The following is a 17,280-nucleotide window of genomic DNA, read 5'->3' as shown; positions in this document are numbered from 1 at the left end:
AGTTTACAGCAAGCACTCACTTTTCCTAGCGCAGCTTTGCTCACAGGAGCCAGAAGAGGGATGGCACACCGCTGTACTACAGTGGATGAAGATCTAACAGAGAGGGAAAAGGGTTAAGCCACAGAAATCACTATAAGACTAATATTAAGGGTTCAGGTAAGGCTGCGGAGCATACGGTTTCCTGCAGAGGAGCCAGTGATGCTGGATCCACAAATGTGAACATCTTCACAACAAAGCGCTTGTAGTGGGTTGGGAACTGAAGACCAGAAGATCCAGCCACCAATGTGGTCAGGTAACGGTCATCCTGGTAAGGGCATCTGAAAGACAAAGAGGCAGTCAGAGATGCCTTACAGCACACTAGATGGATAAAGACTGGCCTTACTCACCCGTCGACCAGAAGGTCCCATTGGGGTAGACTGAGTGGACTGGGGGTTGATGTCGCCCAGCAACGTCCCAGCATTAGGACAATGTTGGGGTCGGTCCTCTCCAAAATGCGCACCTCAACATACACAGGCTCCCGCAGGACTTTTGTGACCGGATAATCAGCACCACTGTAGTAGGACGTGTACGCCTCGTCCCCTGAGGAAGAACACCGGCGTTCAACCAGAAACTGCTGTAACCTGGAGTTTAGAATATACTTATGCACACTTGCCTTCTGCACAGCCTTTGGTGACACATTGACCATTCGCCAGTCTAAGCTCCACCCTGAGGGGTCCAGGAGCAGCTACTGGTGGAGGTGCAGGAACAGTGTTGACCTCCACAACCAGAGCCTCCACAGCAGTAGCAGAGTACCTACACTGGAAGAGAAGCCTGGACAACAAACAGTGAGCTTTTAGCATTTGCCAAGGATTAACATTCATGCTAAAGCGTAAGAGCACCTACTCAAAATGGCTGTCCCTTGTGATGGAACCAAGTGGTCCAACACCCACTTCATACGAGGAGGTCATTCTGTTTTCATACACCACATATCCACTGTCCTCCTGCAAATAGTAACTGTTGGCATCCAGTCCATTTTAAGCCATGCAGAACCACAAGCAGCTACTCACCATCATGCTCGTGCCACAGGCAGTGACAGGGAACTGGTATATAGCAAAGGAAGGTGTGGATCCCACAGGACTGCAAGGTGGGTCGCTTCCACCCAGGAGACGGACTGAATCCAGGCTCAAGCGAGGCAGAGTAACATCTCTAGCCACCACTACCACAAACTGACCATCTCTTATACACTGGACAGTCACTGGAACGAGAGCAGGTTATTGCTGAGGATCAGTTGAACATGAACACCTTTACATTGACTCGACACTCTTACCTGCCTTCCCATAGTAACACTGCTGTCCGTTAAAGCAGCAGTTGATAGCTTCACACTCAGCACCACTGATTCCAGGTGGACCACATTGGATCTGCTCATAATCCGCTACAGCACATTTGTCAAGAGGCTCTGCCTGTGCCACTGGCTGCTTAGTGTGAACCAGCTGAGGAAACTGTTGACTAGCTTGATGAAACTGTTGACTAGCTTGTTGAACCTGTTGACTAGCTTGTTGAACCTTCTGAGGAAACTGCTTACTAGCTTGTTGAACCTTCTGAGGAAACTGCTTACTAGCTTGTTGAACCTTCTGAGGAAACTGCTGACTAGCTTGTTGTACCTTCTGAGGAAACTGCTGACTAGCTTGTTGAACCTTCTGAGGAAACTGCTTACTAGCTTGTTGAACCTTCTGAGGAAACTGCTTACTAGCTTGTTGAACCTTCTGAGGAAACTGCTGACTAGCTTGTTGAACCTTCTGAGGAAACTGCTTACTAGCTTGTTGAACCTTCTGAGGAAACTGCTGACTAGCTCGCGGTTTAACCCACGGAAGAGACTGCTGACTAGCTTGAACCTGCTGACTAGCTTGCTGTTGACCCCACGGAGGAGACTGCTGACTAGCTTGCTGTTGACCCCACGGAAGAGACTGCTGACTAGCTTGCTGTTGACCCCACGGAGGAGACTGCTGACTAGCTTGCTGTTGACCCCACGGAGGAGACTGCTGACTAGCTTGCTGTTGACCCCACGGAGGAGACTGCTGACTAGCTTGAACCTGCTGACTCGCTTGCTGTTGACCCCACGGAGGAGACTGCTGACTAGCTTGCTGTTGACCCCACGGAGGAGACTGCTGACTAGCTTGCTGTTGACCCCACGGAGGAGACTGCTGACTAGCTTGCTGTTGACCCCACGGAGGAGACTGCTGACTAGCTTGCTGTTGACCCCACGGAGGAGACTGCTGACTAGCTTGCTGTTGACCCCACGGAGGAGACTGCTGACTAGCTTGCTGTTGACCCCATGGAGGAGACTGCTGACTAGCTTGAACCTGCTGACTAGCTTGCTGTTGACCCCACGGAGGAGACTGCTGACTAGCTTGCTGTTGACCCCACGGAGGAGACTGCTGACTAGCTTGCTGTTGACCCCACGGAAGAGACTGCTGACTAGCTTGTTGAACCTGCGGAGAAAACTGTTGACTAGCTTGTTGTTGAAGCCGCTGGTCAGTTTGCTGTAATATCAGAGTTTGAGACTTCTTGGCCGGATAATTCCACTGTGGAACAGCATGACAGAAAGCACAAAACCACACACAAAGTGCCAGCCACTGACCAGCACACCAACTTCCTGCCATTGTTCAACAGCTAGTCACACTGTTGAGATGCTGTTCTTTGGTCTTTTTGTACTCTACAGATTTTGGCTAATTAACGATAATCCCTCCCTCTTCATTAGCAGTCATGATTCTCCAGACTTGCACGAGTGAGAGTTTATGCAACTGGCAGATTCCATTGGTTCTCAAGATTATATGCATGTGATGTTTCTTGATTCCAATTGGTCAGATTTGTCATGTTGAAGACAAATAAAAAGATTAATTCTCAGTTTTGCTACTGGAGCTTGCCCAAAGTACCTTGGGTAGATGTTTGGTGCATTCAGCTTTGCTTGTAGACGTGCTGAAATGGTAACTAGCATTAGGCAAGGCAAGGCAAGTTTATTTGTATAGCACATTTCAAACACAGTGGCAATTCTAAGTGCTTTACACAGAAATAGAATTCAAATATTCGTAGTGAATAAAATAAAATATTTATATATAGTATAACCCCTATCTGAAGTGGATGAAAATGGAGAGTCAGGTTTACGTAAAAAATATTTGTCAGGTAACTGTGCATTTAAACATTACCCTTACAGAAAAATCTTCATGGACTGAACCCCCAGGGCTATCTCTACAGATCTATCCGTCAAGGCAAGGCAAGGCAAGGCAAGTTTTTTTGTATAGCACATTTCATACACAGTGGCAATTCAAAGTGCTTTACACAGAAATGAAATGAAAATATTCGTAAGTGAATTAAAACAGTTATAATAGGAATGGAAAGAAATAAAAAATAAAGATGAAAACCCCTATCTGGGGTGGAAGAAAATGGAGAGTCAGGTTTACTTTAAAAATATTTGTCAGGTAACTGTGCGTTTAGACCGTACACTTACAGACAAATCTTCTTGGCCTAACTTGAGGGCGTTCTCTAGATGTTTTACCCGTCAGACCAGATCTAAACGGGTCTTCCTCGCACCAGAGGGAGTACTCATCTTTTGAGTCTGGATTTGAAAGTGGCTGCTGTTGGAGCACATCAGATCTGTTCAGGAAGCTGGTTCAGCTGCGGCTGGCATAAGAGCTAAAAGCAGAATCTCCTTGCTTTGAGTGAACCCTTGGTATTTCTAACTGACTTGATCCTGATGATCTGAGTGATCTGTTGGGTTTGTATTTAATCAGCATATCTGCAATGTATTGAGGTCCTAGGTCATTGAGTGATTTATATACAAGTAATAATACTTTATAATCTATTCTAAATGTAACTGGAAGCCAGTGTAAAGACCTGAGGACTGGTGTGATATGGTCATATGTTCTGGTTCTGCTCAGCGTCCTGTATGAGCTGCAGCTGTCTAATGGTCTTTTTGGGAAGGCCGGTGAGAAGACCATTACAATAGTCCACCCTACTGGAGATGAAAGCATGAACAAGTTTCTCCAAGTCTTGCCTGGAAACAAAGCATCTAATTCTTGATATGATAGTAAGCTGATTTAGTTATTGCTTTGACATGACTACTGAAACTCAGGTCTGACTCCAGAATCACACCCAGATTCCTGACTTGATCTTTAGTTGTCTGACCCCTAGCTTCAAGGTATGCGTTCACCTTGAGAACTTCATCTTTGTTTCCAAATGCAATGAGTTGAGTTTTGTCTTTGTTTAACTGAAGAAAGTTTTGGTACATCCAGTTGTTAACTTCATCAATGCATTTGCACAGGGAGTCAATGGGGCTGTAGTCATTAGGTGATAGGCCTAAGTAGATCTGGGTGTCGTCAGCCATTTGGTTCTCTCTCATTATTTGGCTCAGTGGGAGCATGTACAGGTGGAATAGGAGTGGAACAAGAATTGACCCTTGTGGGACTCCGCATGTCATGGATGTCCACTCAGACTTATGGTCACCTATACTCACATAATAACCTCTCCCTTCTAAGTATGTCCTGGACCATTTAAGGACCATCCCAGAAAGCCCAACCCAGTTTTCCAGCCTGTCAAGAAGTATGTTGTGATCGACAGTGTCAAATGCAGCACTGAGGTTGCACATTACTACAGAAATAGAGTAGTATGTAGTTCCACATTTGGCAACACACTCACAAACCTCCCCAAGCACTTCCCCTCGGGGTAATCCCTGTCACCAGTTTGAAGTGTTCCACAAGTGGACAAGGGAGGTTTATATGGACAGACCCTCGACTCCTTGATTATGACAGAAGGGACGAGTCTACTCATATGTACTTAGGACTTTCCAATTCAACCAGTAGTGGGCAATCATACAATGCAAGCAATGATGTACATCTGAATCACCACAGACAGTAGTGGGAAAAGGGCATGAAAAAGTGAATTGAATCAGCCTGTCCACTTGCCCTCAGTTTCTTATTTTAATATCAGGGGTCAATTGCATAATCCTAGCCTCTATGTTAAGACTCGGTCTTAACTAGTTTAACCTACTAGCAGTTAAGATTTAACCAATAAAATTTAGATTAATCTAACTTATGTAACAGACTTTAAACAGTTAGGTAAAGTGAAGAAGAAATTAGATGACTAACTTTTAGTACTAGTTCAAGCGGTTTATGCAACTGGCCACAGACCTAAAGTCTCTAAAAATAACCCCACCCCCCCCAGCTCAAAACAATTTAGACCCAGTTTATACTTGTATTTAGCATGGTCCACGTGTGATCAGATTAAATGCTTTAGTACCAGGTGTAAATAGGTCCTCAGACAACCCAGGTGGGATACATTAGTTAAGGGACTAAATTATAGGTCCAGTCATACCTAAAGACCCAAACAGACAAGTTAAACCCCTAATTAGTCACCATGAAGAACAGGGGCCCAGGTTAGCAACTGGAGCTTTGCAAATAGTTCAGTTCAAAGGCTTGGTTTGTTTAGTTCAAGTTAAGCACCTCAGTTAGACTGCACAACCTTGCTAATGGAACTGGTTTAGTAGTGAATCCCAATAAATCAAACTGAGAACAGTCATGAAAGAGCTGACTCCAGTCAGAAATCAATGCCAAAGACTAATGTGGATTCAAGAAGTTTATTAAAACAACCAAATTCACATGACCAGGGTAACTTCTCCACTAGACACCACAGTTTGTCCACTAGAGACGGTCTTGACATGCGTGTCTCTTCCTGTAAGAGAAGGGGTAGAAACATTAGGCATTTAAATACCACTCTCATGGTTCCTGAAGTCAGTTTACAGCAAGCACTCACTTTTCCTAGCGCAGCTTTGCTCACAGGAGCCAGAAGAGGGATGGCACACCGCTGTACTACAGTGGATGAAGATCTAACAGAGAGGGAAAAGGGTTAAGCCACAGAAATCACTATAAGACTAATATTAAGGGTTCAGGTAAGGCTGCGGAGCATACGGTTTCCTGCAGAGGAGCCAGTGATGCTGGATCCACAAATGTGAACATCTTCACAACAAAGCGCTTGTAGTGGGTTGGGAACTGAAGACCAGAAGATCCAGCCACCAATGTGGTCAGGTAACGGTCATCCTGGTAAGGGCATCTGAAAGACAAAGAGGCAGTCAGAGATGCCTTACAGCACACTAGATGGATAAAGACTGGCCTTACTCACCCGTCGACCAGAAGGTCCCATTGGGGTAGACTGAGTGGACTGGGGGTTGATGTCGCCCAGCAACGTCCCAGCATTAGGACAATGTTGGGGTCGGTCCTCTCCAAAATGCGCACCTCAACATACACAGGCTCCCGCAGGACTTTTGTGACCGGATAATCAGCACCACTGTAGTAGGACGTGTACGCCTCGTCCCCTGAGGAAGAACACCGGCGTTCAACCAGAAACTGCTGTAACCTGGAGTTTAGAATATACTTATGCACACTTGCCTTCTGCACAGCCTTTGGTGACACATTGACCATTCGCCAGTCTAAGCTCCACCCTGAGGGGTCCAGGAGCAGCTACTGGTGGAGGTGCAGGAACAGTGTTGACCTCCACAACCAGAGCCTCCACAGCAGTAGCAGAGTACCTACACTGGAAGAGAAGCCTGGACAACAAACAGTGAGCTTTTAGCATTTGCCAAGGATTAACATTCATGCTAAAGCGTAAGAGCACCTACTCAAAATGGCTGTCCCTTGTGATGGAACCAAGTGGTCCAACACCCACTTCATACGAGGAGGTCATTCTGTTTTCATACACCACATATCCACTGTCCTCCTGCAAATAGTAACTGTTGGCATCCAGTCCATTTTAAGCCATGCAGAACCACAAGCAGCTACTCACCATCATGCTCGTGCCACAGGCAGTGACAGGGAACTGGTATATAGCAAAGGAAGGTGTGGATCCCACAGGACTGCAAGGTGGGTCGCTTCCACCCAGGAGACGGACTGAATCCAGGCTCAAGCGAGGCAGAGTAACATCTCTAGCCACCACTACCACAAACTGACCATCTCTTATACACTGGACAGTCACTGGAACGAGAGCAGGTTATTGCTGAGGATCAGTTGAACATGAACACCTTTACATTGACTCGACACTCTTACCTGCCTTCCCATAGTAACACTGCTGTCCGTTAAAGCAGCAGTTGATGGCTTCACACTCAGCACCACTGATTCCAGGTGGACCACATTGGATCTGCTCATAATCCGCTACAGCACATTTGTCAAGAGGCTCTGCCTGTGCCACTGGCTGCTTAGTGTGAACCAGCTGAGGAAACTGTTGACTAGCTTGATGAAACTGTTGACTAGCTTGTTGAACCTGTTGACTAGCTTGTTGAACCTTCTGAGGAAACTGCTGACTAGCTTGTTGTACCTTCTGAGGAAACTGCTGACTAGCTTGTTGAACCTTCTGAGGAAACTGCTGACTAGCTTGTTGAACCTTCTGAGGAAACTGCTTACTAGCTTGTTGAACCTTCTGAGGAAACTGCTTACTAGCTTGTTGAACCTTCTGAGGAAACTGCTGACTAGCTTGTTGAACTTTCTGAGGAAACTGCTTACTAGCTTGTTGAACCTTCTGAGGAAACTGCTTACTAGCTTGTTGAACCTTCTGAGGAAACTGCTTACTAGCTTGTTGAACCTTCTGAGGAAACTGCTGACTAGCTTGTTGAACCTTCTGAGGAAACTGCTGACTAGCTCGCGGTTTAACCCACGGAAGAGACTGCTGACTAGCTTGAACCTGCTGACTAGCTTGCTGTTGACCCCACGGAGGAGACTGCTGACTAGCTTGCTGTTGACCCCACGGAAGAGACTGCTGACTAGCTTGCTGTTGACCCCACGGAGGAGACTGCTGACTAGCTTGCTGTTGACCCCACGGAGGAGACTGCTGACTAGCTTGAACCTGCTGACTAGCTTGCTGTTGACCCCACGGAGGAGACTGCTGACTAGCTTGCTGTTGACCCCACGGAGGAGACTGCTGACTAGCTTGCTGTTGACCCCACGGAGGAGACTGCTGACTAGCTTGCTGTTGACCCCACGGAGGAGACTGCTGACTAGCTTGCTGTTGACCCCACGGAGGAGACTGCTGACTAGCTTGCTGTTGACCCCACGGAGGAGACTGCTGACTAGCTTGCTGTTGACCCCACGGAGGAGACTGCTGACTAGCTTGCTGTTGACCCCACGGAGGAGACTGCTGACTAGCTTGCTGTTGACCCCACGGAGGAGACTGCTGACTAGCTTGCTGTTGACCCCACGGAAGAGACTGCTGACTAGCTTGTTGAACCTGCGGAGAAAACTGTTGACTAGCTTGTTGTTGAAGCCGCTGGTCAGTTTGCTGTAATATCAGAGTTTGAGACTTCTTGGCCGGATAATTCCACTGTGGAACAGCATGACAGAAAGCACAAAACCACACACAAAGTGCCAGCCACTGACCAGCACACCAACTTCCTGCCATTGTTCAACAGCTAGTCACACTGTTGAGATGCTGCTCTTTGGTCTTTTTGTACTCTACAGATTTTGGCTAATTAACGATAATCCCTCCCTCTTCATTAGCAGTCATGATTCTCCAGACTTGCACGAGTGAGAGTTTATGCAACTGGCAGATTCCATTGGTTCTCAAGATTATATGCATGTGATGTTTCTTGATTCCAATTGGTCAGATTTGTCATGTTGAAGACAAATAAAAAGATTAATTCTCAGTTTTGCTACTGGAGCTTGCCCAAAGTACCTTGGGTAGATGTTTGGTGCATTCAGCTTTGCTTGTAGACGTGCTGAAATGGTAACTAGCATTAGGCAAGGCAAGGCAAGTTTATTTGTATAGCACATTTCAAACACAGTGGCAATTCTAAGTGCTTTACACAGAAATAGAATTCAAATATTCGTAGTGAATAAAATAAAATATTTATATATAGTATAACCCCTATCTGAAGTGGATGAAAATGGAGAGTCAGGTTTACGTAAAAAATATTTGTCAGGTAACTGTGCATTTAAACATTACCCTTACAGAAAAATCTTCATGGACTGAACCCCCAGGGCTATCTCTACAGATCTATCCGTCAAGGCAAGGCAAGGCAAGGCAAGTTTTTTTGTATAGCACATTTCATACACAGTGGCAATTCAAAGTGCTTTACACAGAAATGAAATGAAAATATTCGTAAGTGAATTAAAACAGTTATAATAGGAATGGAAAGAAATAAAAAATAAAGATGAAAACCCCTATCTGGGGTGGAAGAAAATGGAGAGTCAGGTTTACTTTAAAAATATTTGTCAGGTAACTGTGCGTTTAGACCGTACACTTACAGACAAATCTTCTTGGCCTAACTTGAGGGCGTTCTCTAGATGTTTTACCCGTCAGACCAGATCTAAACGGGTCTTCCTCGCACCAGAGGGAGTACTCATCTTTTGAGTCTGGATTTGAAAGTGGCTGCTGTTGGAGCACATCAGATCTGTTCAGGAAGCTGGTTCAGCTGCGGCTGGCATAAGAGCTAAAAGCAGAATCTCCTTGCTTTGAGTGAACCCTTGGTATTTCTAACTGACTTGATCCTGATGATCTGAGTGATCTGTTGGGTTTGTATTTAATCAGCATATCTGCAATGTATTGAGGTCCTAGGTCATTGAGTGATTTATATACAAGTAATAATACTTTATAATCTATTCTAAATGTAACTGGAAGCCAGTGTAAAGACCTGAGGACTGGTGTGATATGGTCATATGTTCTGGTTCTGCTCAGCGTCCTGTATGAGCTGCAGCTGTCTAATGGTCTTTTTGGGAAGGCCGGTGAGAAGACCATTACAATAGTCCACCCTACTGGAGATGAAAGCATGAACAAGTTTCTCCAAGTCTTGCCTGGAAACAAAGCATCTAATTCTTGATATGATAGTAAGCTGATTTAGTTATTGCTTTGACATGACTACTGAAACTCAGGTCTGACTCCAGAATCACACCCAGATTCCTGACTTGATCTTTAGTTGTCTGACCCCTAGCTTCAAGGTATGCGTTCACCTTGAGAACTTCATCTTTGTTTCCAAATGCAATGAGTTGAGTTTTGTCTTTGTTTAACTGAAGAAAGTTTTGGTACATCCAGTTGTTAACTTCATCAATGCATTTGCACAGGGAGTCAATGGGGCTGTAGTCATTAGGTGATAGGCCTAAGTAGATCTGGGTGTCGTCAGCCATTTGGTTCTCTCTCATTATTTGGCTCAGTGGGAGCATGTACAGGTGGAATAGGAGTGGAACAAGAATTGACCCTTGTGGGACTCCGCATGTCATGGATGTCCACTCAGACTTATGGTCACCTATACTCACATAATAACCTCTCCCTTCTAAGTATGTCCTGGACCATTTAAGGACCATCCCAGAAAGCCCAACCCAGTTTTCCAGCCTGTCAAGAAGTATGTTGTGATCGACAGTGTCAAATGCAGCACTGAGGTTGCACATTACTACAGAAATAGAGTAGTATGTAGTTCCACATTTGGCAACACACTCACAAACCTCCCCAAGCACTTCCCCTCGGGGTAATCCCTGTCACCAGTTTGAAGTGTTCCACAAGTGGACAAGGGAGGTTTATATGGACAGACCCTCGACTCCTTGATTATGACAGAAGGGACGAGTCTACTCATATGTACTTAGGACTTTCCAATTCAACCAGTAGTGGGCAATCATACAATGCAAGCAATGATGTACATCTGAATCACCACAGACAGTAGTGGGAAAAGGGCATGAAAAAGTGAATTGAATCAGCCTGTCCACTTGCCCTCAGTTTCTTATTTTAATATCAGGGGTCAATTGCATAATCCTAGCCTCTATGTTAAGACTCGGTCTTAACTAGTTTAACCTACTAGCAGTTAAGATTTAACCAATAAAATTTAGATTAATCTAACTTATGTAACAGACTTTAAACAGTTAGGTAAAGTGAAGAAGAAATTAGATGACTAACTTTTAGTACTAGTTCAAGCGGTTTATGCAACTGGCCACAGACCTAAAGTCTCTAAAAATAACCCCACCCCCCCCAGCTCAAAACAATTTAGACCCAGTTTATACTTGTATTTAGCATGGTCCACGTGTGATCAGATTAAATGCTTTAGTACCAGGTGTAAATAGGTCCTCAGACAACCCAGGTGGGATACATTAGTTAAGGGACTAAATTATAGGTCCAGTCATACCTAAAGACCCAAACAGACAAGTTAAACCCCTAATTAGTCACCATGAAGAACAGGGGCCCAGGTTAGCAACTGGAGCTTTGCAAATAGTTCAGTTCAAAGGCTTGGTTTGTTTAGTTCAAGTTAAGCACCTCAGTTAGACTGCACAACCTTGCTAATGGAACTGGTTTAGTAGTGAATCCCAATAAATCAAACTGAGAACAGTCATGAAAGAGCTGACTCCAGTCAGAAATCAATGCCAAAGACTAATGTGGATTCAAGAAGTTTATTAAAACAACCAAATTCACATGACCAGGGTAACTTCTCCACTAGACACCACAGTTTGTCCACTAGAGACGGTCTTGACATGCGTGTCTCTTCCTGTAAGAGAAGGGGTAGAAACATTAGGCATTTAAATACCACTCTCATGGTTCCTGAAGTCAGTTTACAGCAAGCACTCACTTTTCCTAGCGCAGCTTTGCTCACAGGAGCCAGAAGAGGGATGGCACACCGCTGTACTACAGTGGATGAAGATCTAACAGAGAGGGAAAAGGGTTAAGCCACAGAAATCACTATAAGACTAATATTAAGGGTTCAGGTAAGGCTGCGGAGCATACGGTTTCCTGCAGAGGAGCCAGTGATGCTGGATCCACAAATGTGAACATCTTCACAACAAAGCGCTTGTAGTGGGTTGGGAACTGAAGACCAGAAGATCCAGCCACCAATGTGGTCAGGTAACGGTCATCCTGGTAAGGGCATCTGAAAGACAAAGAGGCAGTCAGAGATGCCTTACAGCACACTAGATGGATAAAGACTGGCCTTACTCACCCGTCGACCAGAAGGTCCCATTGGGGTAGACTGAGTGGACTGGGGGTTGATGTCGCCCAGCAACGTCCCAGCATTAGGACAATGTTGGGGTCGGTCCTCTCCAAAATGCGCACCTCAACATACACAGGCTCCCGCAGGACTTTTGTGACCGGATAATCAGCACCACTGTAGTAGGACGTGTACGCCTCGTCCCCTGAGGAAGAACACCGGCGTTCAACCAGAAACTGCTGTAACCTGGAGTTTAGAATATACTTATGCACACTTGCCTTCTGCACAGCCTTTGGTGACACATTGACCATTCGCCAGTCTAAGCTCCACCCTGAGGGGTCCAGGAGCAGCTACTGGTGGAGGTGCAGGAACAGTGTTGACCTCCACAACCAGAGCCTCCACAGCAGTAGCAGAGTACCTACACTGGAAGAGAAGCCTGGACAACACAGTGAGCTTTTAGCATTTGCCAAGGATTAACATTCATGCTAAAGCGTAAGAGCACCTACTCAAAATGGCTGTCCCTTGTGATGGAACCAAGTGGTCCAACACCCACTTCATACGAGGAGGTCATTCTGTTTTCATACACCACATATCCACTGTCCTCCTGCAAATAGTAACTGTTGGCATCCAGTCCATTTTAAGCCATGCAGAACCACAAGCAGCTACTCACCATCATGCTCGTGCCACAGGCAGTGACAGGGAACTGGTATATAGCAAAGGAAGGTGTGGATCCCACAGGACTGCAAGGTGGGTCGCTTCCACCCAGGAGACGGACTGAATCCAGGCTCAAGCGAGGCAGAGTAACATCTCTAGCCACCACTACCACAAACTGACCATCTCTTATACACTGGACAGTCACTGGAACGAGAGCAGGTTATTGCTGAGGATCAGTTGAACATGAACACCTTTACATTGACTCGACACTCTTACCTGCCTTCCCATAGTAACACTGCTGTCCGTTAAAGCAGCAGTTGATAGCTTCACACTCAGCACCACTGATTCCAGGTGGACCACATTGGATCTGCTCATAATCCGCTACAGCACATTTGTCAAGAGGCTCTGCCTGTGCCACTGGCTGCTTAGTGTGAACCAGCTGAGGAAACTGTTGACTAGCTTGATGAAACTGTTGACTAGCTTGTTGAACCTTCTGAGGAAACTGTTGACTAGCTTGTTGAACCTTCTGAGGAAACTGCTTACTAGCTTGTTGAACCTTCTGAGGAAACTGCTTACTAGCTTGTTGAACCTTCTGAGGAAACTGCTGACTAGCTTGTTGTACCTTCTGAGGAAACTGCTGACTAGCTTGTTGAACCTTCTGAGGAAACTGCTTACTAGCTTGTTGAACCTTCTGAGGAAACTGCTTACTAGCTTGTTGAACCTTCTGAGGAAACTGCTGACTAGCTTGTTGAACCTTCTGAGGAAACTGCTTACTAGCTTGTTGAACCTTCTGAGGAAACTGCTGACTAGCTCGCGGTTTAACCCACGGAAGAGACTGCTGACTAGCTTGAACCTGCTGACTAGCTTGCTGTTGACCCCACGGAGGAGACTGCTGACTAGCTTGCTGTTGACCCCACGGAAGAGACTGCTGACTAGCTTGCTGTTGACCCCACGGAGGAGACTGCTGACTAGCTTGCTGTTGACCCCACGGAGGAGACTGCTGACTAGCTTGCTGTTGACCCCACGGAGGAGACTGCTGACTAGCTTGAACCTGCTGACTCGCTTGCTGTTGACCCCACGGAGGAGACTGCTGACTAGCTTGCTGTTGACCCCACGGAGGAGACTGCTGACTAGCTTGCTGTTGACCCCACGGAGGAGACTGCTGACTAGCTTGCTGTTGACCCCCCGGAGGAGACTGCTGACTAGCTTGCTGTTGACCCCACGGAGGAGACTGCTGACTAGCTTGCTGTTGACCCCATGGAGGAGACTGCTGACTAGCTTGAACCTGCTGACTAGCTTGCTGTTGACCCCACGGAGGAGACTGCTGACTAGCTTGCTGTTGACCCCACGGAGGAGACTGCTGACTAGCTTGCTGTTGACCCCACGGAAGAGACTGCTGACTAGCTTGTTGAACCTGCGGAGAAAACTGTTGACTAGCTTGTTGTTGAAGCCGCTGGTCAGTTTGCTGTAATATCAGAGTTTGAGACTTCTTGGCCGGATAATTCCACTGTGGAACAGCATGACAGAAAGCACAAAACCACACACAAAGTGCCAGCCACTGACCAGCACACCAACTTCCTGCCATTGTTCAACAGCTAGTCACACTGTTGAGATGCTGCTCTTTGGTCTTTTTGTACTCTACAGATTTTGGCTAATTAACGATAATCCCTCCCTCTTCATTAGCAGTCATGATTCTCCAGACTTGCACGAGTGAGAGTTTATGCAACTGGCAGATTCCATTGGTTCTCAAGATTATATGCATGTGATGTTTCTTGATTCCAATTGGTCAGATTTGTCATGTTGAAGACAAATAAAAAGATTAATTCTCAGTTTTGCTACTGGAGCTTGCCCAAAGTACCTTGGGTAGATGTTTGGTGCATTCAGCTTTGCTTGTAGACGTGCTGAAATGGTAACTAGCATTAGGCAAGGCAAGGCAAGTTTATTTGTATAGCACATTTCAAACACAGTGGCAATTCTAAGTGCTTTACACAGAAATAGAATTCAAATATTCGTAGTGAATAAAATAAAATATTTATATATAGTATAACCCCTATCTGAAGTGGATGAAAATGGAGAGTCAGGTTTACGTAAAAAATATTTGTCAGGTAACTGTGCATTTAAACATTACCCTTACAGAAAAATCTTCATGGACTGAACCCCCAGGGCTATCTCTACAGATCTATCCGTCAAGGCAAGGCAAGGCAAGGCAAGTTTTTTTGTATAGCACATTTCATACACAGTGGCAATTCAAAGTGCTTTACACAGAAATGAAATGAAAATATTCGTAAGTGAATTAAAACAGTTATAATAGGAATGGAAAGAAATAAAAAATAAAGATGAAAACCCCTATCTGGGGTGGAAGAAAATGGAGAGTCAGGTTTACTTTAAAAATATTTGTCAGGTAACTGTGCGTTTAGACCGTACACTTACAGACAAATCTTCTTGGCCTAACTTGAGGGCGTTCTCTAGATGTTTTACCCGTCAGACCAGATCTAAACGGGTCTTCCTCGCACCAGAGGGAGTACTCATCTTTTGAGTCTGGATTTGAAAGTGGCTGCTGTTGGAGCACATCAGATCTGTTCAGGAAGCTGGTTCAGCTGCGGCTGGCATAAGAGCTAAAAGCAGAATCTCCTTGCTTTGAGTGAACCCTTGGTATTTCTAACTGACTTGATCCTGATGATCTGAGTGATCTGTTGGGTTTGTATTTAATCAGCATATCTGCAATGTATTGAGGTCCTAGGTCATTGAGTGATTTATATACAAGTAATAATACTTTATAATCTATTCTAAATGTAACTGGAAGCCAGTGTAAAGACCTGAGGACTGGTGTGATATGGTCATATGTTCTGGTTCTGCTCAGCGTCCTGTATGAGCTGCAGCTGTCTAATGGTCTTTTTGGGAAGGCCGGTGAGAAGACCATTACAATAGTCCACCCTACTGGAGATGAAAGCATGAACAAGTTTCTCCAAGTCTTGCCTGGAAACAAAGCATCTAATTCTTGATATGATAGTAAGCTGATTTAGTTATTGCTTTGACATGACTACTGAAACTCAGGTCTGACTCCAGAATCACACCCAGATTCCTGACTTGATCTTTAGTTGTCTGACCCCTAGCTTCAAGGTATGCGTTCACCTTGAGAACTTCATCTTTGTTTCCAAATGCAATGAGTTGAGTTTTGTCTTTGTTTAACTGAAGAAAGTTTTGGTACATCCAGTTGTTAACTTCATCAATGCATTTGCACAGGGAGTCAATGGGGCTGTAGTCATTAGGTGATAGGCCTAAGTAGATCTGGGTGTCGTCAGCCATTTGGTTCTCTCTCATTATTTGGCTCAGTGGGAGCATGTACAGGTGGAATAGGAGTGGAACAAGAATTGACCCTTGTGGGACTCCGCATGTCATGGATGTCCACTCAGACTTATGGTCACCTATACTCACATAATAACCTCTCCCTTCTAAGTATGTCCTGGACCATTTAAGGACCATCCCAGAAAGCCCAACCCAGTTTTCCAGCCTGTCAAGAAGTATGTTGTGATCGACAGTGTCAAATGCAGCACTGAGGTTGCACATTACTACAGAAATAGAGTAGTATGTAGTTCCACATTTGGCAACACACTCACAAACCTCCCCAAGCACTTCCCCTCGGGGTAATCCCTGTCACCAGTTTGAAGTGTTCCACAAGTGGACAAGGGAGGTTTATATGGACAGACCCTCGACTCCTTGATTATGACAGAAGGGACGAGTCTACTCATATGTACTTAGGACTTTCCAATTCAACCAGTAGTGGGCAATCATACAATGCAAGCAATGATGTACATCTGAATCACCACAGACAGTAGTGGGAAAAGGGCATGAAAAAGTGAATTGAATCAGCCTGTCCACTTGCCCTCAGTTTCTTATTTTAATATCAGGGGTCAATTGCATAATCCTAGCCTCTATGTTAAGACTCGGTCTTAACTAGTTTAACCTACTAGCAGTTAAGATTTAACCAATAAAATTTAGATTAATCTAACTTATGTAACAGACTTTAAACAGTTAGGTAAAGTGAAGAAGAAATTAGATGACTAACTTTTAGTACTAGTTCAAGCGGTTTATGCAACTGGCCACAGACCTAAAGTCTCTAAAAATAACCCCACCCCCCCCAGCTCAAAACAATTTAGACCCAGTTTATACTTGTATTTAGCATGGTCCACGTGTGATCAGATTAAATGCTTTAGTACCAGGTGTAAATAGGTCCTCAGACAACCCAGGTGGGATACATTAGTTAAGGGACTAAATTATAGGTCCAGTCATACCTAAAGACCCAAACAGACAAGTTAAACCCCTAATTAGTCACCATGAAGAACAGGGGCCCAGGTTAGCAACTGGAGCTTTGCAAATAGTTCAGTTCAAAGGCTTGGTTTGTTTAGTTCAAGTTAAGCACCTCAGTTAGACTGCACAACCTTGCTAATGGAACTGGTTTAGTAGTGAATCCCAATAAATCAAACTGAGAACAGTCATGAAAGAGCTGACTCCAGTCAGAAATCAATGCCAAAGACTAATGTGGATTCAAGAAGTTTATTAAAACAACCAAATTCACATGACCAGGGTAACTTCTCCACTAGACACCACAGTTTGTCCACTAGAGACGGTCTTGACATGCGTGTCTCTTCCTGTAAGAGAAGGGGTAGAAACATTAGGCATTTAAATACCACTCTCATGGTTCCTGAAGTCAG

The 17,280-nt window shown here is 45.1% G+C and overlaps 3 protein-coding genes across 3 annotated transcripts; all 3 read right to left on the bottom strand.

Annotated features, from left to right (window-relative positions):
* Positions 1 to 3: 3 nt before the first annotated feature.
* Positions 4 to 4,803, bottom strand: LOC307135589 (zona pellucida sperm-binding protein 4-like; the record flags this gene model as incomplete). Its single annotated transcript, XM_079832164.1, has 8 exons — positions 4 to 93; positions 176 to 317; positions 387 to 579; positions 647 to 810; positions 883 to 980; positions 1,047 to 1,234; positions 1,307 to 1,451; positions 4,762 to 4,803. 8 exons carry the CDS (start codon positions 4,801 to 4,803, stop codon positions 4 to 6), a joined length of 1,062 nt encoding a protein of 353 aa, XP_079688290.1.
* An 823-nt stretch (positions 4,804 to 5,626) lies between these two features.
* On the bottom strand, positions 5,627 to 11,527 carry LOC307135588 (zona pellucida sperm-binding protein 4-like; the record flags this gene model as incomplete). The annotated part of the gene is made up of 9 exons (XM_079832163.1): positions 5,627 to 5,703; positions 5,785 to 5,857; positions 5,940 to 6,081; positions 6,151 to 6,343; positions 6,411 to 6,574; positions 6,647 to 6,744; positions 6,811 to 6,998; positions 7,071 to 7,215; positions 11,519 to 11,527. The coding sequence occupies 9 exons, from the start codon at positions 11,525 to 11,527 to the stop codon at positions 5,627 to 5,629; spliced, it is 1,089 nt and encodes a 362-aa protein (XP_079688289.1).
* Positions 11,528 to 11,543: 16 nt separating this feature from the next.
* On the bottom strand, positions 11,544 to 17,265 carry LOC307135587 (zona pellucida sperm-binding protein 4-like; the record flags this gene model as incomplete). Its single annotated transcript, XM_079832162.1, has 8 exons — positions 11,544 to 11,633; positions 11,716 to 11,857; positions 11,927 to 12,119; positions 12,187 to 12,350; positions 12,421 to 12,518; positions 12,585 to 12,772; positions 12,845 to 12,989; positions 17,257 to 17,265. The coding sequence occupies 8 exons, from the start codon at positions 17,263 to 17,265 to the stop codon at positions 11,544 to 11,546; spliced, it is 1,029 nt and encodes a 342-aa protein (XP_079688288.1).
* Positions 17,266 to 17,280: the final 15 nt, after the last annotated feature.

The sequence above is a fragment of the Gobio gobio genome (genome assembly GCF_949357685.1).
Source record: "Gobio gobio genome assembly, chromosome: 12".
NCBI classification, from domain to species: domain Eukaryota; kingdom Metazoa; phylum Chordata; class Actinopteri; order Cypriniformes; family Gobionidae; genus Gobio; species Gobio gobio.
The sequence above is the reverse complement of the archived record's forward strand: the minus strand, read 5'-3'. Positions and strand labels throughout refer to the sequence as shown.